At 43.8% G+C, this 18742-nt stretch overlaps 1 protein-coding gene across 2 annotated transcripts in view; it reads right to left on the bottom strand.

The window, feature by feature from the left end:
- The window catches only part of POLI (DNA polymerase iota), a 208294-nt gene that overhangs the window by 169927 nt on the left and 19625 nt on the right, over positions 1-18742 (bottom strand). For both annotated transcript variants that reach the window (XM_069219507.1, XM_069219498.1), the window contains one exon: positions 18319-18483. In XM_069219507.1, coding sequence (XP_069075608.1) covers positions 18319-18415 — 97 coding nt within the window. In that variant the 5' untranslated portion in view covers positions 18416-18483. The remainder of the gene's footprint in view (positions 1-18318; positions 18484-18742) is intronic.

Below are 18742 nucleotides of genomic sequence, written 5' to 3'. Positions count from 1 at the left end.
CTGGAACACAGGTGGTGAACCGAAGTGACCCAGACTGCCCAGTGGTCCAACTGTCCAAATTTGGAAGAGGTAAGTCCTTGCCTCCCCTCTCTAGACAGTAATCCTGTGCACCGTATGAACTGCAGCTGCTAGGGCTTCTGTGCACTTTTGCAAGGAATCCTTCATGCACAGCCTTGCCCAGGTCCCCATCACTCTGTCCTCCATTACTCAACTCACTGAGTTGACCACCGGCTTCGTGGGACCCTCTTTTGTAGTGTTGAGACTACTGCTGTGCTCAGTCTTCTTGAACCCGTGTTCAAGGTCTTCTGAAGGTGCTGCCTTCTTGTGCGTGGGCTCTCTGTGTTGCTGAGGGCCCCCTCTGTCTCCTCCCCCAAGTGGCAACATCCTGGTCCCTCCTGGGCCCGGACAGTACTCTTTTTCTTCAACCGCGACCTTTGCAGCTAGCAAGGCTTGTTTCCGGTCTTTCTCCAAGGAAACAACGCTGCATCCTCCAGCACTCCGTGTGACATCTTCTGCACAAAGGAGAAGTTCCTAGCACCTTTCGTTGTTGCAGAATCTTCAGCTTCTTTCATCCGGAGGCAGCCATTTTGCACCTTCATCCGGGGTTTAGTGGGCTCCTGCCCCCCCTGGACACTTTCACGACTCTTGGACTTGGTCCCCTTCCTTTGCAGGTCCTCAGGTCGAGGAATCAGACTTCAGTGCTTTGCAGTCCGTTTGCGGTCTTTTGCAGAATCCTCTATTACGAGTTTAGTGTGTTTCTGGGGAAGTAGTATCACTTTACTCCTACTTTTCAGGGTCTTGGGGTGGGGTATCTTGGACACTCTTAGTGTTTTCTTACACCCCCAGCTACCCTCTACACACTACACTACCCTAGGGGTCCCTCCGTGGTTTGCATTCCACTTTCTTAGTATATTGTTTGTGTTGCCCCTAGTCCTATTGTATTCTACAGTGTTTGCACTACTTTGTGACTGTTTTACTTACCTGATTTTGGGTTGTGTGTATATTTTGTGTATTTTACTTACCTCCTAAGGGAGTATATCATCAGAGATATTTTTGGCACATTGTCACTAAAATAAAGTACCTTTATATTTAGTAACTATGAGTATTGTCTTTCTTATGATATAGTACCTATATGATATGAGTGGTGTAGTAGGAGCTTTGCATGTCTCCTAGTTCAGCCTAAGCTGCTCTGCTATAGCTACCTCTATCAGTCTAAACTGCTAGAACACTACTAATCTTCTAATAAGGGATAACTGGATCTGGCACAAGGTGTAAGTACCATCAGGTGCCCACTACAAACCAGGCAGCCTCCTACAGTGCTGCATGTCCTTTCCTAGGTTAAAGTTGTGCCTGGCTGGCATTTGTTGTGTGTCAGTATGTGTGGGTGTGTGTCTGTGTGCGATGCTTGTGCTTCCTGTACTGTATGGGCAGTTTGTGAGGGTGTGTTCAGTGCTTTTGTCCCCCAGGGATAGGGTGCGTATTGTGTGATGGGCCCGTGTTTGTTGCAGACGTGTTTTGTGGTCGTATTGTAAGGTGTTTGTGATGACGTGATTGTTATTGTGGTGTGTGGCTTTGTGTGCTTTGACTGAGCATGGTATGACAGGTACGATGTGCTTTGTGATGTGTTTGTTGATTAGAAGTTGTATGATTAACTGTGTGTGTTCGCTCCCTGTTGGTCGTACATTTTGTTGTATGTGTAATGTGTCACTGGGTAGTGTCTATTGTGAGTGATTGCCAATATGTTAACAATGATGCGGTTGTGGTGTTGTTGTGACGTGTTGTGGTGTTGTATGGTATTGTGTGAGACTGGGCCTGTACTGTGTTGCCGTTTGTGTGTGTTTTTTACGTGTGGTGTGTGTGTGGTGGCTGTACTGTGTGTGCTGTGTATGTATGAGTCTCTGTTTGGATGTATGTGAGTGTGCGTGTCAGTGTACTGTTACATGTGAGAGTAGCCCTCGCACCCACTTCCCTATCGATTGTTATGTCAGTGTACAAATTTTGACAATCTATAAATGTAACAGGTGAGCGTGTGTACTTGCGGTTGTTGTCAGCGGCAAAGATTCCATTGTCTTTCGGCGAGCAGGAGCAGCGTGATGAGGTCTAGTTCTGGTTTCATGGCGGCTCCGAACGAGTATGTCTTACTGAAGGTGAGTGTCTCCTTTTATACAGTTCATTTCCACCTGGGTTTCCATGGTGGTCTGACCGCAGCAGATATCTTGGCGGTGTGCTGCCTCCTAATATGTCTGGTGGAAACATGGTCTCTGCCGGCCTGCTGATGCCCTCAGTCGTCCATGGCAGTCTGGCAGTCTTATTGCAGTGGCAGTGCTGGGGGTGCTTTGGCTGTATTCCGTTGGGATTACAGCCAATGTCATAATTTGGCTGTCTTCTACACCAGCCTGTTGGAGGTATAACCACCACCGCCAACATGGCAGTCATGGGACCACCAAATTCCTAATGAGGCCCTTAGTGAATGCTTTCCGTGGCAGTGCATGCTACATCAGTCATGAGGCCATTATACTATAATGACTACTACTACTAGTGACTCAAAATGAGTTGCACGTTTAAGATTGCAACAAATATTGATGATTTTAGATTCTCTGTTTCTGATTCACAAAACAAATTAAAAGTACGCCCATTTAAACACACTTTTACACTTCTTAGGAGTAAGTCACAACCATTCCCAGTAAAACATCTGGAAAAATTCACTATTTGCAAGTTTCCAGGCATCTCACTAGGAATGCTGAGTGATATTCCCCGCACTCCCATTTCTTCATTGCGTGGTCATTTATAGGCTACAATGACACAAAGCGGAAAAGCACCCTGATGTGTAAATACACTTTTTTCTTTTTTTTCCTCCAAGAAGAAAACACTGTTCACAGTGGAGAATCCTTTTACCATATATCCCCTCCAAACTGATGTGTATGTTCCCAGGGCTGTAACTGGGTCAGGTCCCTACAGGTCACACAATCAGCAGAAATAAAAAAATGACAATGAAAAGATTCCCTATCAGACCCCAAGTTCTTCCACTAGCCGCGCACTCGCAGAGGCACCTTATTTTTATTATTCTGCATGTGCCTGCAGATTGCCTCTGCCCATCCCACCCACTTCGACAACATCTTTGCTTGCCCTGTCCTTCCCACCCCCCTGCGCATGGTTGTTGCTTGCTCCCACCACTTCCGCATCCTTCTTGCATTCCGTCATCCCTCCTACCCTCCCACGTCCCTGTTGCTTTCCACCACCCGTCCCACCCCTTCCACGTCCTTGTTATTCCCCGTCAGAAAAAAAGCGTAAATATGCTCCTTTTTTGTGTATTTTTAGACATGCTGTACAGCAGCGGCCTCCCCACTGTGCAATATGGCTGAAAGTAAAGAAAAAAAAGCAATATGATGCAGTCATCTCTGTCTGCATTATAGCGCTTTTATTTTCTGTAAGCCATGTTGCAGAGCAGTGCAACTGTGCTGCTATGCAGCATTGGTAATAAACATTGACAAGGCCAATAGATCACTTATAGGTGAGACCTACTGGCTTTGCCAATGCTTGTTTCTGTTGCGTGCATGTGACACTGGTTGATCAGATGATAACAGGTCATTACACTGCTTAAGTGCCACTCAGCCCTTATTGAAAGTTGACCTGGAGTTGTCTGGTTTCTCCTCATAGCTTGGAATGTACTGTAACTGTACACCAGCACTGATGTACGCTTCTTTCATGACAGAAAACAAATTGAGGACTGCACTCATCTCAAGCTACCAATGGCCTTCCGCTAAACCATGAGTAAGATATGGCACAACTCAGCATCCCTCCCCTTGCTCTGCAAACACATCTACTCGATGGGTTACCTCCAGCTAGCTGTAATACAGGTTTTCACCTTTCACCAGTGGTATGCAAGGTTACTGTGACTCAGTACTGATTGTTTCCCTGGTTTTCCACCCAAAGGTAAACTGGCTCCAACTCAGGGCCACCTGTGCAAATATGTTTTGTATTTGTACTATTTGTGGGGATGTTATAAAAAGACAGGTCTTTGGCACCCTACAAAACTTACATTACATTTCAAGATATTCTCTTCTTAAATAAGCCTAGACTTTGTGGAAAGTGGTCGCAAACTCCCTGCACCGCACACTCAGCTGGACAGAGTCAAGCCAAAGTCTCCTTAAATATAGTCAAGCGAGAGCTCCGGGCTCAAAAAATGAAAAAGCATGAGATTTTGTTTTTCAATTCCATGAAAGTTTGGAGGCACATCAAACTTTGCAGGATTCAAAGCATGCATATATGTGCATTTCGGAATCGCACAGATCAACCCGGTCACAGCGGCCTCGCATCCCTAGTCTGCAAGCCCCTTTCCTTCTCACTTTTTTTAATGCCACAATGCTATCAGGTTTCACGTGGCACACTAGCAAGGATTCAGCACACAGAGCCACCTTCAAGACATCCCTCAACCACTACCACCAGCTCCTGAAGGAGATGAAACAGAACACCTTAGCGGACCGCATAAAAGCCAGCTCCAACCACAGCAAAGAACTCTTCAACATCCCCTGAGAGTTCTCCAACCCATCAGCCACCAAAAACATAGTCACTCCTTCCCAGGAACTTTGTGACACCCTGGCGGATTCCTTCCACGACATGATCTCCACCATCTACAAGATCTTTGAACCCTAGGCCACCCCCTCTAACTTCTTAGACCAACTCACTCCCACAGAATTAAGTCCCAACCACCTACTCACCACCTGGGACCAACTTACCAACAGAATACCACAGCCATCATGAATTATGTCCACTCAGGTGCCCCCACGGACCTCTGCCCTCACCACACTTTCAACCTCTGGAGCAAGGACAGCTGCAAGTTCACTATCCTCTTCAAAATCTCTATCCGTGGCCACCTTCCCCGAAGAATGGAAACACGCGAAGTCAAACCCCCTTCTCAAGAAACCGTCTACCGACCCCTGTGAACTCAGAATACACAGTTCCAGCTCTCTGCTCTCCTTTCCCTCCAAAGTCCTCAAACAAGCCATCAACTGCCAACTCACAGAATACCTGGGGAACACTCATCTTCTGGATTACGCACCAACCACAGCATCAAAACTGCCCTGATTGCTGCCACCAACGACTTCAGAACCCTCCTCGATCAGGGAGAAACAACAGCCCTTGTCCCTCCGACCTCTTGGCAGCATTCTACTATGTATCCCACCAGACCCTCATCAAAAGAATACATTCCATTGATATCCATGGAGACACCCTCAAGTGGATTGCCTGCTTACTCACAGGAAGAACGCAGAGAGTTTGTCTACCACACTCACCTTGGAACCCAAGAACATCATCTGCAGCGTCCCTCAAGGCTCATACCTCAGCCCCACACTGTTCAACACTTACAGGATCCCCTTTGCCAACATCGTCAAAGCCCATGGATTAAACATCATATCCTAAGAAGACAACATCCAGTTCATCCTCTCACTCTCAGAAGACAGCAACAACACGAGGGCCAACTTCCTCAGGTGTATGACAAGCGTCACCGATTCGATGAAAAACAACTGCCTGAAACTCAACACAGACAAAACTGAAGTGCTGATCTACAGTAATAACACATCCCCGTGGAACAACTCCTGGTGGCCCTCGGAACTAAGACCCTCACCCACACTAACAGACCATGGTCGTAACCTCAGGAGTATCCTGAACAGCAAACTCACCATGAAAACCCAGATCAGTCTCATCCACCTGCTTCCTCACTCTTTGTATGCTCCGAAAAATCTGCAAATGGCTCCCCATCAACACCAGATGAGCTGTCACCCAAGCCCTAGTCACTGGCTGCCTGGACTACAGCAACACACTCTATGCAGGTATCACCACCCACCTCCAGAAGAGTCTGCAAACCATACAGAACTCAGTGGCCGGACTCATCCTCAACCTTCCCAAAACAGACCCACATCACCCCTCACTTCAAGAAACTCCACTGGCTCCCCATACATAAGAGATGTCAATTCAAGATGCTGATCCACAGCTACAAAGCCCTCCACACCCAAGGACCAGCCTACATCAACTACCACCTGTGCTCCGCCTCCCTCACACACACCCCAGCATCCCTGAAGCAACAGCGGCAGACACTCCTTCTCCTCCCTTGCATCTAAATACTCAAATGACCTCCCCTTACACCTTTGGACGTTCACCTTACTTTCTAGTTCTGCTCTCTCCCTCTTGGGCTACTGACTTGCCTCATGTTTGATGGCAGTGCTCAGGCACATACGCTCTGGAAAATGTCTACTGTTTAAAGCCCCTCTCCTGGTCTACATAACCAGCCAACTCCTTCTCACCCTTCCCAATCTCGGCACCTAGAAAGTCCTACAGCAGGCCTCATCATCACCTCTAAGCAGGCAGTATGTCAATTGATCTTTTATGGTGTACATCAAAGAAGGTGATCGTCAACGGCTGTAGAAGCACCCTGATTCATTATATGCTAAACGACTCCGAATACATTCTCACATCACCAGACAAACTACTTTGATTGACTAATAGCTGGATAGTTGCTTTGTCATGTTTGACATATATAGACAGTCCTTATCACTACTTTCTAATCAGCATCACATTGCATGCTTAACATTTGAACTTACGTCCTGACTGTAAAAGTTTAAAGTAAATTCTTTAAATTGCATTTATGTGGCACTTACTACCTCTGACAAGACACTGAAGCGCTTTACAGGAAGTAGCACTCTACTCTGAAGTCCAAAGTTGGTGGTCAGTCCATTAGTTATTGGGGTTAGTTTTGCCTGCTCATTTCACGCATTCAATTTAGTTTCTTTGTGGTACATTTTTGACATAGATGTGATCATTAGGGTCTGCTATGAGAAGCAATTGCTTGCTGGAACTATTACCTATTGCTATGGTTTCCAAAAAGAGGTTAAGACGGATAGTCATGAGATTTAGAGTAACTTATATACAGAAGAGGCAGACAGAAGGTATAAGGAAGCAGAGGTGTATTTAAAAAATAAGGGATGGAAGGTCAATTTTTAATGCAGGATTTTAAGGAATGTAGCAGGTTGAGAAATGTTGCATGCAATTTGTGGGTGTAAACCTGTTGCAACAAACAGTGTCAAATTCTGCTCCTAAGGAATGTAGCTTACACTATCTTTCTAGAGGGACTTAAGAGGTGGCACAGATATCTCCTACAGTGAAAAAGGAAGTAAAGTGTTTGGTACGACCCCTTTACTTCAAGCAGCGATAAATAAGTACATCCTGTTACCCGTAATTACAATCTGAGAATACCCCAGAGAGACCCCTTTTATATACCTACTAGAACAGTACATTCAATACTATAAAGTATTTTTGCAATTTATCCAAATCATAAGCACTATTCTTAAATTATACTTATAATATAAAACATGTTATGTAAACACCCACTAACTTAATAAAATATAACAAGACAATTGAGAGACACATTGCAGCAGTCATTAGTATATTCAGTGCATACTTGTTGGCCCATTTAATGCGTGGTTCGGAAGGTGCGTCCACCTGAGGAACACCCCTACAGATCAGACACCACCTGCCAGCAGAATGGATGTGTTTGAAGTCACCTTTCGGGATTCACCTTCCCTCGTGGTGGAAGTGGATAGAACTACAAGCCCTTGAATGCAACAGCAATGTAGCTTAAAAAGCTACAACTAGCATAAGGTGTCACACTTAAGGGGCCTATTAGCAACTAAACATTATATAAGATGGAGCTTCACAAGACCCAGGAGCACCAATAATGAACATGGTTCACCAAGAGTAGGGAAAGGGTAAGTGACAGAGAGGAAGCATGGGAAGGAGAAAGGGACACAGGGAGAAGGGATCGAGTGAGAAGAGAAAGTGAGACAATTTGAGGGCGAAGAACAAAAGGAGGCAAAATATGGTTTCAAGGGGAAGACAAGAGGAGGAAGAAGAGTTGGAGGAGAGACAGGAAGAGAAATACAGACGTTAGAGGGGATTGTGAGGGAGACAAAATTAGTAGGAGAGCAGAGACATAAGGAGAGGAGTGCGAAACAAAACGCAGCAAGGAGAGACAGCAAGGGAGGAAGAGACAAAAGGAAAAGCAAGAGAACTCTGAGAGGAAGACACAGTGAAACAAGAAGAGAGAACATGGGTTGGGGCAGAGAAACAAAAAAGAATGAAAAGGGTGAAGAAGAAGAGGAAACCGGAGGACGAGAGAAGAGGAAAGATCACAGGGAGGAGGGCTTGAGAAGCAGAAAAAGAAGGAAGAATAGAAAGATGTGAGATGGGGGAAGAGACAGGAGAGAGAAAAAATAAAATATGGTTAACAGAGGGAAGAGAACATGTGAGCCATAGAGCATGGTGGTGGGAGACGACAATAGAGAGGCGTAAAGCATCAAAGGAAAAGAGGAAGAGGTCAATGGAAATGTGGAGAATGAGAAAGTAGAAGGAATGGAAAAAAGGGGTAGATCTTTCTGGTCTGTAACAAGGGAAAGAACGATAGTGCTTCTCATGCACTAATCTAGCTCTATTGTTGTGTAGAAGCTTGACTTAAAGGAAGGTGGCAATGGAGAATCCTTAGATTCTTGGAAGAGTTAAATCTGAGGACGAATCCACTGGTCAAATTTCCTTAACCATAGAGGTAATGTGATGGAGAAAATCACCCCTGGTGTATTCTGTGTTAGCATGTTTGTTTATTCATCTGTGCCAGAAGTAAAGTTGCTACTATGAGCTGCCTCTTAGCTCTCTATACGTGTCAGATTCTTAAAAGACCAAGATGCTGCAGGAAAGCCACTCAGTTCTACCATATGCATCCTTTCCGGTCCATAGGATCAAATCTGAAATTCCAGTCTCTTCACCTTTGTCTAACTCCAGCTCCAGGCTGTTGCAACTAATTTAAGGCCTCTTTTAGGTCATTACATTTCTAAACATGGTTTAATTTCTGGAACTAATCTTTTAACAATGACCAATTGCCTCATTAGACATAAAATAAAGTGTCACTCAGAGCTCAAAGTGTCAACAAATAAGGCAGCGTACTGCCACACATGCATAATGGCTCACAAAAGCAAACTGAAAACATGGCAGCTATGTACAGTGCTTGAGCGTCGGGCCAGAACCTTCTAATATCAATGCAAAAAACAGCTCAACTCCTCGCCTTTACTGACAATATAACTTGCTTCCCTCCCTATGTACAGTTTGTCATGTAACTAAGTTGTTATCGCAATTACTTATTGATCCAGTACTCAGATGCAGACCCTCTGGTTATTTTTGTGTCTAACCACTTTGAGCCTCCTACAAAGGCCCATATAAATGTAATACAATTAAACATATCTTGGCACGTCTTTCCATTCACACAAAGACAATACAGGATCTCCCTCTTCACATAAATAAATGGCTTGTGCAAGTTCACAACTTAGACAAAGTGTTGATCTGTAACCCACCAGTATCTGCCCCAACATACATGGGTGGGATATTAACATTTGCTGCTTAGTGACACGCCCTGGTGGCGTGATTTGTGTGGTAAATATGCCTTGCCAAACAAACTACCTCTGCACCTCCCAAACAGTATTAAGTTAACATCACTCCCAATACGTCTCAAAACAACTTCCTCAATGTTGTACTCAATACCACAGGGATGTGGAATTCCTATCGCCCGACGCCCGGGACATCTTGTTTGGGGTCAAGGGCAACAAGTTTTTATGTTTACTTTGTCCTTGGGACAAGTAGGCCCAACCCTCTGCAGCACAAACCCTTTGGCTGCCTGTTTACAGAGAGTGGAACTCTCTGCAGTTGAGGTAATGTGTTTCCAAAAGATAATGCTGTTCGAACTTGTATTTATGGTTCATTATTTGAAAGCCTTCATTATTAGGGTGAGTGCTGTAAATAAATGTTTTAAGGTCACACTTCACTACTGACGTTGGTTCCAGTACAAAATAAAAACGTGTATACACATGTTTGAAAAGTTAAGGCTATGAGGCTAAGTATAATGCTCCCAGAATGCTCTCTGATTAGATGCAAATGAAGTGTCATTTAGTAAAATGTGTTGATGCATGCTAGTATTTCCCAAAAATATTTCTAATGGAAAATCAGTGTAACCATTTTCAACACGAATATGGGAAGCATGAAAATAAACAAACACTGACAAAGCCAACTGGTCTGACATATTTTTATAAGTCTTTTAGTTTCATCAATGCGCGTCTTGTTTTGACATGGCTTTTGTAACACTTTATTGTTGTGGGAGCTACCAGGCCCTCAACATTGTAACAAACACTGGCAAAAACCCCCCAAAACGTTTTTGAACTCTAAAAGTACACGTTGCCACCAGTGGCATAACAAAGGCCCTGCAGCCGCCCTCCAGGGGGCCCCTTCAGCACAGCACCTGCCCTGAGTGAGTCTGGAGAGGGGGCTCCTCCATGTTCTTTGCAAAGGGGCACCCTCCAGTTTCGTTATGTCACTGATTGCCACTGTAGTTCCTGACACTGAACAAAACTACTTTGTGTGCCAATATGCTCCTTGTGGAAGAGGAGAATGCGATCACTCACAGTAAAGCCAGCCGAAAGAGAGAGAAATAGATGTTTAATAAAAACAAAATGTCTTTGTTAACACCAGACCTAATTAGGGACCAAGACCCACATGTAGGTAGCTTTTTGCATGTCGCAAACAGCGACTTTCGTTGTTTGCGACGTGCAAAAAGCACATTGCGATGCACAAACCCAGTTTTGCGATTCAGTAACCTGGTTACCGAATTGCAAAACGGGTTTGCGACTCGCAATTAGGAAGGGGTGTTCCCTTCTTAATTGCGACTCGCAGTGCAATGTAGGATTGTTTTGTGACCGCGAACGCGGGTGCAAACCAATCGCAGTTTGCACCCATTTGAAATGGGTGCTAGCACTTTCGCAAAAGGGAAGGGGTCCCCATGGGACCCCTTCCCCACTGTGAATGTCACTGTAAACATTTTTTCAGAGCAGGCAGTGGTCCTGTGGACCACTGCCTGCTCTGAAAAAATTAAACGAAAACGTTTCATTTTTCGTTTTTGTAATGCATCTCGTTTTCCTTTAAGGAAGCAGTCACAGACATGGTGGTCTGCTGTCTCCAGCAGGCCACCATCCCTGTGAGGGCCGCTATTTGCAAGGGGGTCGCAAATTGCGACCCACCTCATGATTATTCACTAGGTGGGCATTTGCGAAACCCTTGCGAATCACAGATGGTGTCAGGGACACCATCCTACATTCGGATTTGCGACTCGCAATTTGCGGGTCGCAATTCTGAACCTACCTACATGTGGCCCCAAATTCTTAAAGAAAGTCACAAAAGTGCACCCATGGTATATGTCGCACCCCTATAAAATATTTGTGAACTGTATTTTAGCATGGGTAAATACGCATGTGTAGATTTGCTCATGTGAAAATCTATTGAGCATTTGCAAGTTCATTTCCGGCCACTTTCTTCCCAACCCTGGAAGAAGTTCTAATTCTGCCATTGTCAGGAGTAAATGTCCAACGTTTCTTATTATAGGAAAATATTAGAGAGAAGCTGATGAAAATCTTTAAAACATGCAGGTTAGTAGGTTTGCAGACTCAAAGGCATTCCAGCCCTGGAACTATTGCTTACTGCTTCCTCCAGCCCCAGTATGCAGATCTGCAGAAAGGTGGCAAAATAAGGAAATTGCTACAGTAGGGATTGAAACTGCAAGTATTCAAGCCCTACTATGGTAGTAACCCTGGCATAATCAGAGAGGCTTTTATCAGAGCTCTTACATAATGAGATTGCTGCCATAATTTGTCGCCACACTACATGGCACCAAAGGGACAAGTAGATCTTTTTACAGGACAAGTAGATTTGAGAAGCAACCTGTCCCCTGGACAAGTAGATATTTTAATAAATTCCACACCCCTGTACCACCTTACCTAATTCATACCAGAGTAACGTCTTCCACTACCTTTGTACATTACACCCCATCATTTTCTGGTTATATAAGCCATAATACTTCATATCACCCTACATACCTGCCATAGTCACCTCACACTTCATTCGGGAACTGAGACATTTCATGACACTGGAGTGCCCAGCTCCCACCATCCGAAATTATTTCCCCCACTGCATCTGCACCTTCCAACTTCTTCCTGTCTCTCCTCCTGCAGCTTTAGGTCTGCCATCCCCTCTGCAATATTATCTTCTCTGTCGCCAGTGTGCCACATTTGTAGCTTTCTCCTTTATACATCTCACCAGACATCCTGAAGCTTCCCCTTTGAATCTCATCACACTGTCTCTCCCTTCCACTCTCACTGTCCCTCTCATCATTGTTCCTGCTCCCTCACACCTCTTTGCCTAAGGAAACTCCCTTCTCATGTCTTCTTTTCTAGCTCTACTCTGTTCTTCTGTTCCCTTCTCAGATCTGTCAGTGGCCTTTCATCCTGAAACCTCTTTTCCTCCCAACTCTTGCTGCAGCTCTCCCGATACCATTGCAAATAGACCTTCTCTCTGTTACTGCTCTTCCTGAAGCTACATGTTCTCCCAGCTTTCAGTTATTTCTGCCACTTCTTTTACTGCAGTTCTGAAGTCTGCCCACAGTGGCCTCTTTTCTGTCTCTCAACTCTACATACGCAGCCCCTTCCATTTACTCAAGCGGATATTTCTTTCAACTTTTGTGGCCCCTTGTTGCTCATTCACTCCCCACTTTCACTCCATTTCCAATGCTTCTACCTCCCATTTCTAAGCTCTTCTCCTACTACGCCTTTCCTCCTACCAGCACCCTGCAGTTTCCCCTTCCACCTACCTCCTGCCCCTGAAGCGCCATTTTCTTCCCACCACCTCCAGTTTTCTTTCACCCACTGAACTCACTTCCTGCTGTTTCTAATGCTTTATACTATTTTTGGCTCTGCTTACCTCACTGCCCCTCTCCTACCTTCACCTGCTGTCCATATTCCTCTTCCAGCCTGTCAATGCCACTTACCCTTGCCCTCGCCCATAGCCTCCTTAAATTCTTCCAATTTTCAGATACTGCTGTGTCAAATCAGATGCACCCTCAATGGTGGGTGATGGGAATAGGGGGTGGTGTTAAAGTGTAGGGTGCTCTTTTAGGCACAGTGCAACAATCTACAGCTGGCTCGCTCACAAATGCAGATGAGTCCATTGCCTGCACTTCAGAACTATACAGAAACAGTAAATACACTCAACCATCCTGATACAGATACAGAGTCTCAAATGCATGGTGAATTAAATGTGTTCTTTATTACAGCACAGAGACAAAGACTGAGAACCTAAAGTAACCCACTTCACGTAATTCCACTCAGGATGACATGGCTTTCCCTTCATAAATAACACACAGATAAGTAATATTCTAGCACATTCACAATTTACATCTGGGTTCAAAATAGGGTGCAGGAAATATAACATAAAAGACAACCATAAAATATTGCTTACATTGTTTTCTAAATGGGAAAGAATGAGAAAGATTAAAGATTCACACCTGGACTTTATACCTATCCGAGAAACGAGATCACTACGCATACAGCAAAAAAAGTACCACGCCTACTGCACGCCATTCACCAGGTCATGGACTTGCCTTTCAAAAATCCTTTGTTATCATTGGTAAATGCTTTATGTTTGTTCCTCCTTGGGGCAGTTTTGTTATCGCCCTGCAGACTGCCCCATGGATAATTGCACGATTGCAGATATGTTTGACTGTGAGCAAACTTCTTTGTGTTCTTTGTCTCATGCTCACGGCAGCTATAGTGCTTTGAATAGGTTCACTTATGGCAACTCTTTTACTTTTCATTTTCAATTTAAGTGGCAGAAAAGTCCAGTTAGGAATTTACAAAGCTAATAGCTCTAACTCAAGCAAACGGGAGACCCATTACATTGCAAATTCCTATTGCACATTATGGTTCTATAAATTTGGGCAACTGCCGGACATGACCACACAATAGCTAAATACATGAGAATACCATAGTTGAAATCAATGTCCTGCTTGGGCTATCACCATCAACTTTAGTGTGTGTTTCTTGAGTACTCGCCCCCCTTCCGCCACACAGAGTATACACCCTGCTGATAGCAATTCTCTGGTTTGACCATTTGAATGGTTGCACACTCGTCCTTCTGTGGCAGTTCTGCAATCCTTGTCACAAGTGAGCATCCAAGAATTTTCACACAAAATGTAAATTAAAAGGGTTCTTTATTGCAGCACAAAGATCAAGCTGCATACTCAAGAGGGGACTAACAGTAACTGACTACCACTGTAATGCTGAGCTTGAACATAAACAGTCCAAGCCAGCATTGCACTCAGCATGCCATAGGTCTCTCAATTAATGACGCACCAGCCAAGTGTTCAGGCTTTTATTCTAACCCTGCTCTCATGGCACATTCGTCTCCTAACTTCAGATGTAAAGGTGTGAGACTGGAGGAACCTCAACCTCCATCTTCCCCCTTCGCAGGGGCACATAATCCTGGCAATCTCAGATTACATTAGACTACTGGGGGACTATGCTCACCCAAAATGAGAGCATGAAGGGGGCCTGATGCAGAACAAGTCACCAGTGTTAAAATGGAGATCCTCCCTAAATGTGAATAGAAACCAATGGTGTCACTGAACTTGGTCCAGAAAGTAGATAATTACTGGGATAGAAACCAGGCAGGAAACCATATGAGCAAAATCAAGGAACTGAGTCTTCAATACAGAATTTGACAAAGGAATAAGTGAGGTGAAGGCATTTGTTTCAGGAGGTATGGACAATGGCTTCAAGCAATGTATTTTGACTACAATCATGAACATGAAGGACATACATGCAGGAGGGCAAACAATAACAGGCTGATAGACTGGCTAGGTCTGACAGTAAGGAAGACTTGTGGGTCTCTGTCTGTATTTTTCCTGAGGAAGGAGATTGGTGCAGCTGAGCGTCTCCAAACAGTAACTCTGATAATGACAATAGGGCACCCATTGTGAGCAAGTGTTAATGGCGGTTTACAGTGCTACTGAAGCTGCGCAAGGAATCACAAAAAATGCCTGACCTTTGGAGTCCACTTCTTTGTCCTGGGTACAACACTGAGCAGGTCAAAGTCCTTCAGGGCTCCTCTCAAGTCACAGACACCAGGTCCGATCCTCTTCTGATATTCCACAGGTCCACAAATGGGTCTGAGGATGGTTCCTTCAGCTGCCAATTTTATGGCTTACAGTAGCCAGTGGGTGGGGTGACTTTTGAAATTTCTTAACCAATGGGCGAAAAGTCCCTGGGGGCAACCTTACTCACTTTTTCAGCCCTACTACAAACAAGACCACAGTGCCCCTCATTCCTAAAATCCACGATGGGGAAATGCATTGTCCATCTGCAGAGCTACTGTGGCCATCCAAAAGTTTGGCCAGGAAAATCAGCAGTGTCCTCCTGTGTGCACTCCAAACCAGGTTTGGCGGTAGCTTCCTTCCTACTGAGCTCGGAGCCAAACTACTTAGTGTGGACTTCAGAACAAAGGCTTTCCCTTCTTCAGGTCTCTCTTTACACTAATCTATAAATGGGCAGACCTTACCATAGTCGTCCCTTTCAAGCTAATGAGGTTCCTGTGTGTCCACCCTAGTGTCCTTCCTGGGCTCGTAGGTATCAAATAACAACCAGTCCATCCTCTCACCAGGTCTACGCCACTGTTCTCCTCTGAGAGCAGATTTTCACGCCCCATTATGGTCTAGCCTTACTGGGAAGCTTCTAGCATGCTAATGCTAATTAGCCTCCTGGAGCTTCAGGTAGATAAAAGGAAACTTTCTACAAGTTACTTTTTCTAAATACATATTAAAAATCAAATTTCACTAGTGATTGGATGTTTATTAAGTATGGAGATTAGTATTTCAATGACCATTTTAGATGCTTCCTTCTAAATGTTACAGATTAAAGTTTATAATTTGTACTTTTAACATTTTCTAGGAGTCAGATATCTGTCGGCGAAAACACCTTTGGGGGCCTAGTCCCTGGAGGAACATGCCAACTCTAATTTTGCACATGTTTCACTTTGAAATATAAAGTACCGTACCTTTTGAGTGAAAAGATGTACTTAGGGGTCACGTATTAATATTTAAAAGCAGAGTTTCCCGTCTGCCAAAAATGGTTGTTTTGACACGGGTGCCAGCAGGTTTTTAGGCCATGAAGTCAGGCTACACATGCTACGCCTGAAGTCATGTTTGGGAGACCCACTCCGTGGAAGCCACAATGGGTACTACAGTCCACATATAACATTTAAGTTAAATACATCAATTAGAGCTAAGCCAATTTAACTATGTTTAAAGGGGCAGCACAGGCACTTAAAGGAGAGCAGAAGGAAGGAGTAACTGCTCATAGAGCTCCAAGTCCAGCAAAAACATGGTCAGAAAAAGGAAAACATCTGGATGACCAAACAGAAAAGGCAGATTTCCTACAGTTACTTTGCTCGCATATCTGCCATCCTGCTGAATACCCAATCATTAAGGATAATTAATTGTTATGAGCAATAGTATTTTTTTTTTTTTAAGATCAGGAAGTGTGATTCCACCATCACAGATCTCTCTACAGAGGGTAGTTAGTGCAATTCTAGCTACCCTCCCACTCCCTAGTACAGCACGTCTTACACCTTCCACTTTTCCCAAGTAACTATCCTGTACTACTTATGGGGCATTTAGGAGCATATATCTAGGTGGGCTGATAATTTTATATAGGGCCACCCTTCCAATAGGGAAATGGGGGCGTGTCCTTTAGTGTGCCTCACCATCCCTTACTCTTGACTGCATCTCTCCAACATCTCCCTGCTAAACTGCCTCTGGAACTTTGTTCCACTAATCCATCATGGATTCCTATCCCTCAATATTCATACAACTCACGGAGTACTCAATAATTCTATTCTGACATTCCTCTATTTTAAACCTGTCTTTCATCTCTGGCATTCACCCAGGTTGATTCCATCTGTCGCTGCCATACGTCTTTTGTAAAAAAACATAACTAGTGACCCATCCACTAGTACCAGCTACAGCCATGCTTTTCAAATTTGATATATTTTCAAAATTATTAAAAGGTTAATATTTAACTAAGTCATAACACTTTCTATCCACCCACAATGATTTCAATCATTTACAAGCAGGCTTCTGTCAACTCTGCTCCAGGGACTGTCCTCTCTTACTTGTCTAACTTCATTACAGCCACACATCACAAGAACACTCTTCTATCCTCATCATCTTGGACCTCTCTGTACTACTGTGTGAGTGAATCTTTTCTCACACACTCTGCTCCCTGGGTTTGCAAGCAGAACTCTGAACAGTCTGAATCTGATCACTCCTGCACTTTTCCTGCTTTCTGGTACTGCGCCTTGGTTTCACCTTCACTCTTCCCTTTAACATTTTATATGGCTCTGTTCAAGGCCTTCTAATATCCCCTCTCTAGATCACATCCTTCAATGACCTGATCGTTTGCTTTGGCTTTTGTTACCATCTTATCTCATACACACAGAGAGCTATTCTTCTCCTACCCCTTCTTCACACCCCACCTCAAAATAATAATAAATAATAAAGTAATAGACACACTGCAATTCAACGATGGATGACACTCCACTCTGTCATGCATAGTTTGTTGAACACTACAGTCATCTACTTTCCTGCTAACTGCCACCAACTGTCTCTCCCATCCCATCATCGCCTGACACAACTAATCTGTCTTCCTCAACAAGGAACCTCGGTGTGGTGTTCAACTCAATCATGTAACCATAAACCTGGAATGGTTACGGAACATTATAAAGTACTGAATGACTTCCAAGTATGGACTAGTAAACCCCTATTAAAAACTCTAGCAACCCTAGTCAAAAACAAAGTAGACTACTTCAGGATTGCTAGTTGGACCCCTCTCATCCCAACAGTGTCCGCGAAGACAAACCGGGCTATAAGCTACATAGCTTTTTCAGTACATCCTGAGTACAGTACAAATTAAACCCAGCCTCCTGCCGATTCCAAAGATTCAGCGTTTTCCAGCTACTAAGGCCAGTTCTCTGGAACGTCCTGAATTTACCCTGTCTACGAGCCACCATTTTCCCTAAATCATCTTGGGTACTATAACTATATGCTCTCACTAAAGATTTATTCGAAGTGGTCGCAATATTTAAGTACAAAATATGGCATTTTTGAATTAGAAACATTTATCAACTTTGTTACGTTCTGCAGCACCCCACGTCATTTAGAAATAATTTTCAAAAGCAAAACAAGCATTTTACAAAACCTCTTCATGCAATATAATTTTACTTTTTATTCTTTTAAATTCTATTCTTAAGATGACATTTTCTAGGCAGGTTTCATACCAGCCCGGCTAGGATAATGACATTCTGACAGAAACATGTAATGTATGTTTACTTTGTTGTGAATAAAAGTACCTGTAACTCTGTAGGACATTTCTCTGTAGGGTGTAAGGTCTTCTCCATTAATTAGAACCATCTGCGGACAAACATCTTTAGCCTCCTTCAAAGACATGCATTTATTCACACCAAGATTTCTGGCTTTGTAATTACAGGTGACAAGCAAATACTTCTGTTGAACTCCTGAAACGAAACGTTTATTATGTCCTGGTCAATTTGATAGCTAATTGGTGATCAGTACTAAAAGCTTGAAATCATATTTCATCTAAAGAACCGTTACTAGTGTTGTTAAAATATGTGACGCCTTAGCAAATCCGCAGTACTAAAACTTGGAATGGAAAATGCACGAAAAAATTAAAGCTTCACATTATCGAGTGGAGCTCCTCAAAATGACTTTGTGTATTTTAATGACAAACAATTTTAAGATTAAGGGAAGCAAATA

Source organism: Pleurodeles waltl, chromosome 1_1 (genome assembly GCF_031143425.1).
Source record: "Pleurodeles waltl isolate 20211129_DDA chromosome 1_1, aPleWal1.hap1.20221129, whole genome shotgun sequence".
In the NCBI taxonomy this organism is placed as follows: domain Eukaryota; kingdom Metazoa; phylum Chordata; class Amphibia; order Caudata; family Salamandridae; genus Pleurodeles; species Pleurodeles waltl.
The sequence above is the reverse complement of the archived record's forward strand: the minus strand, read 5'-3'. Positions and strand labels throughout refer to the sequence as shown.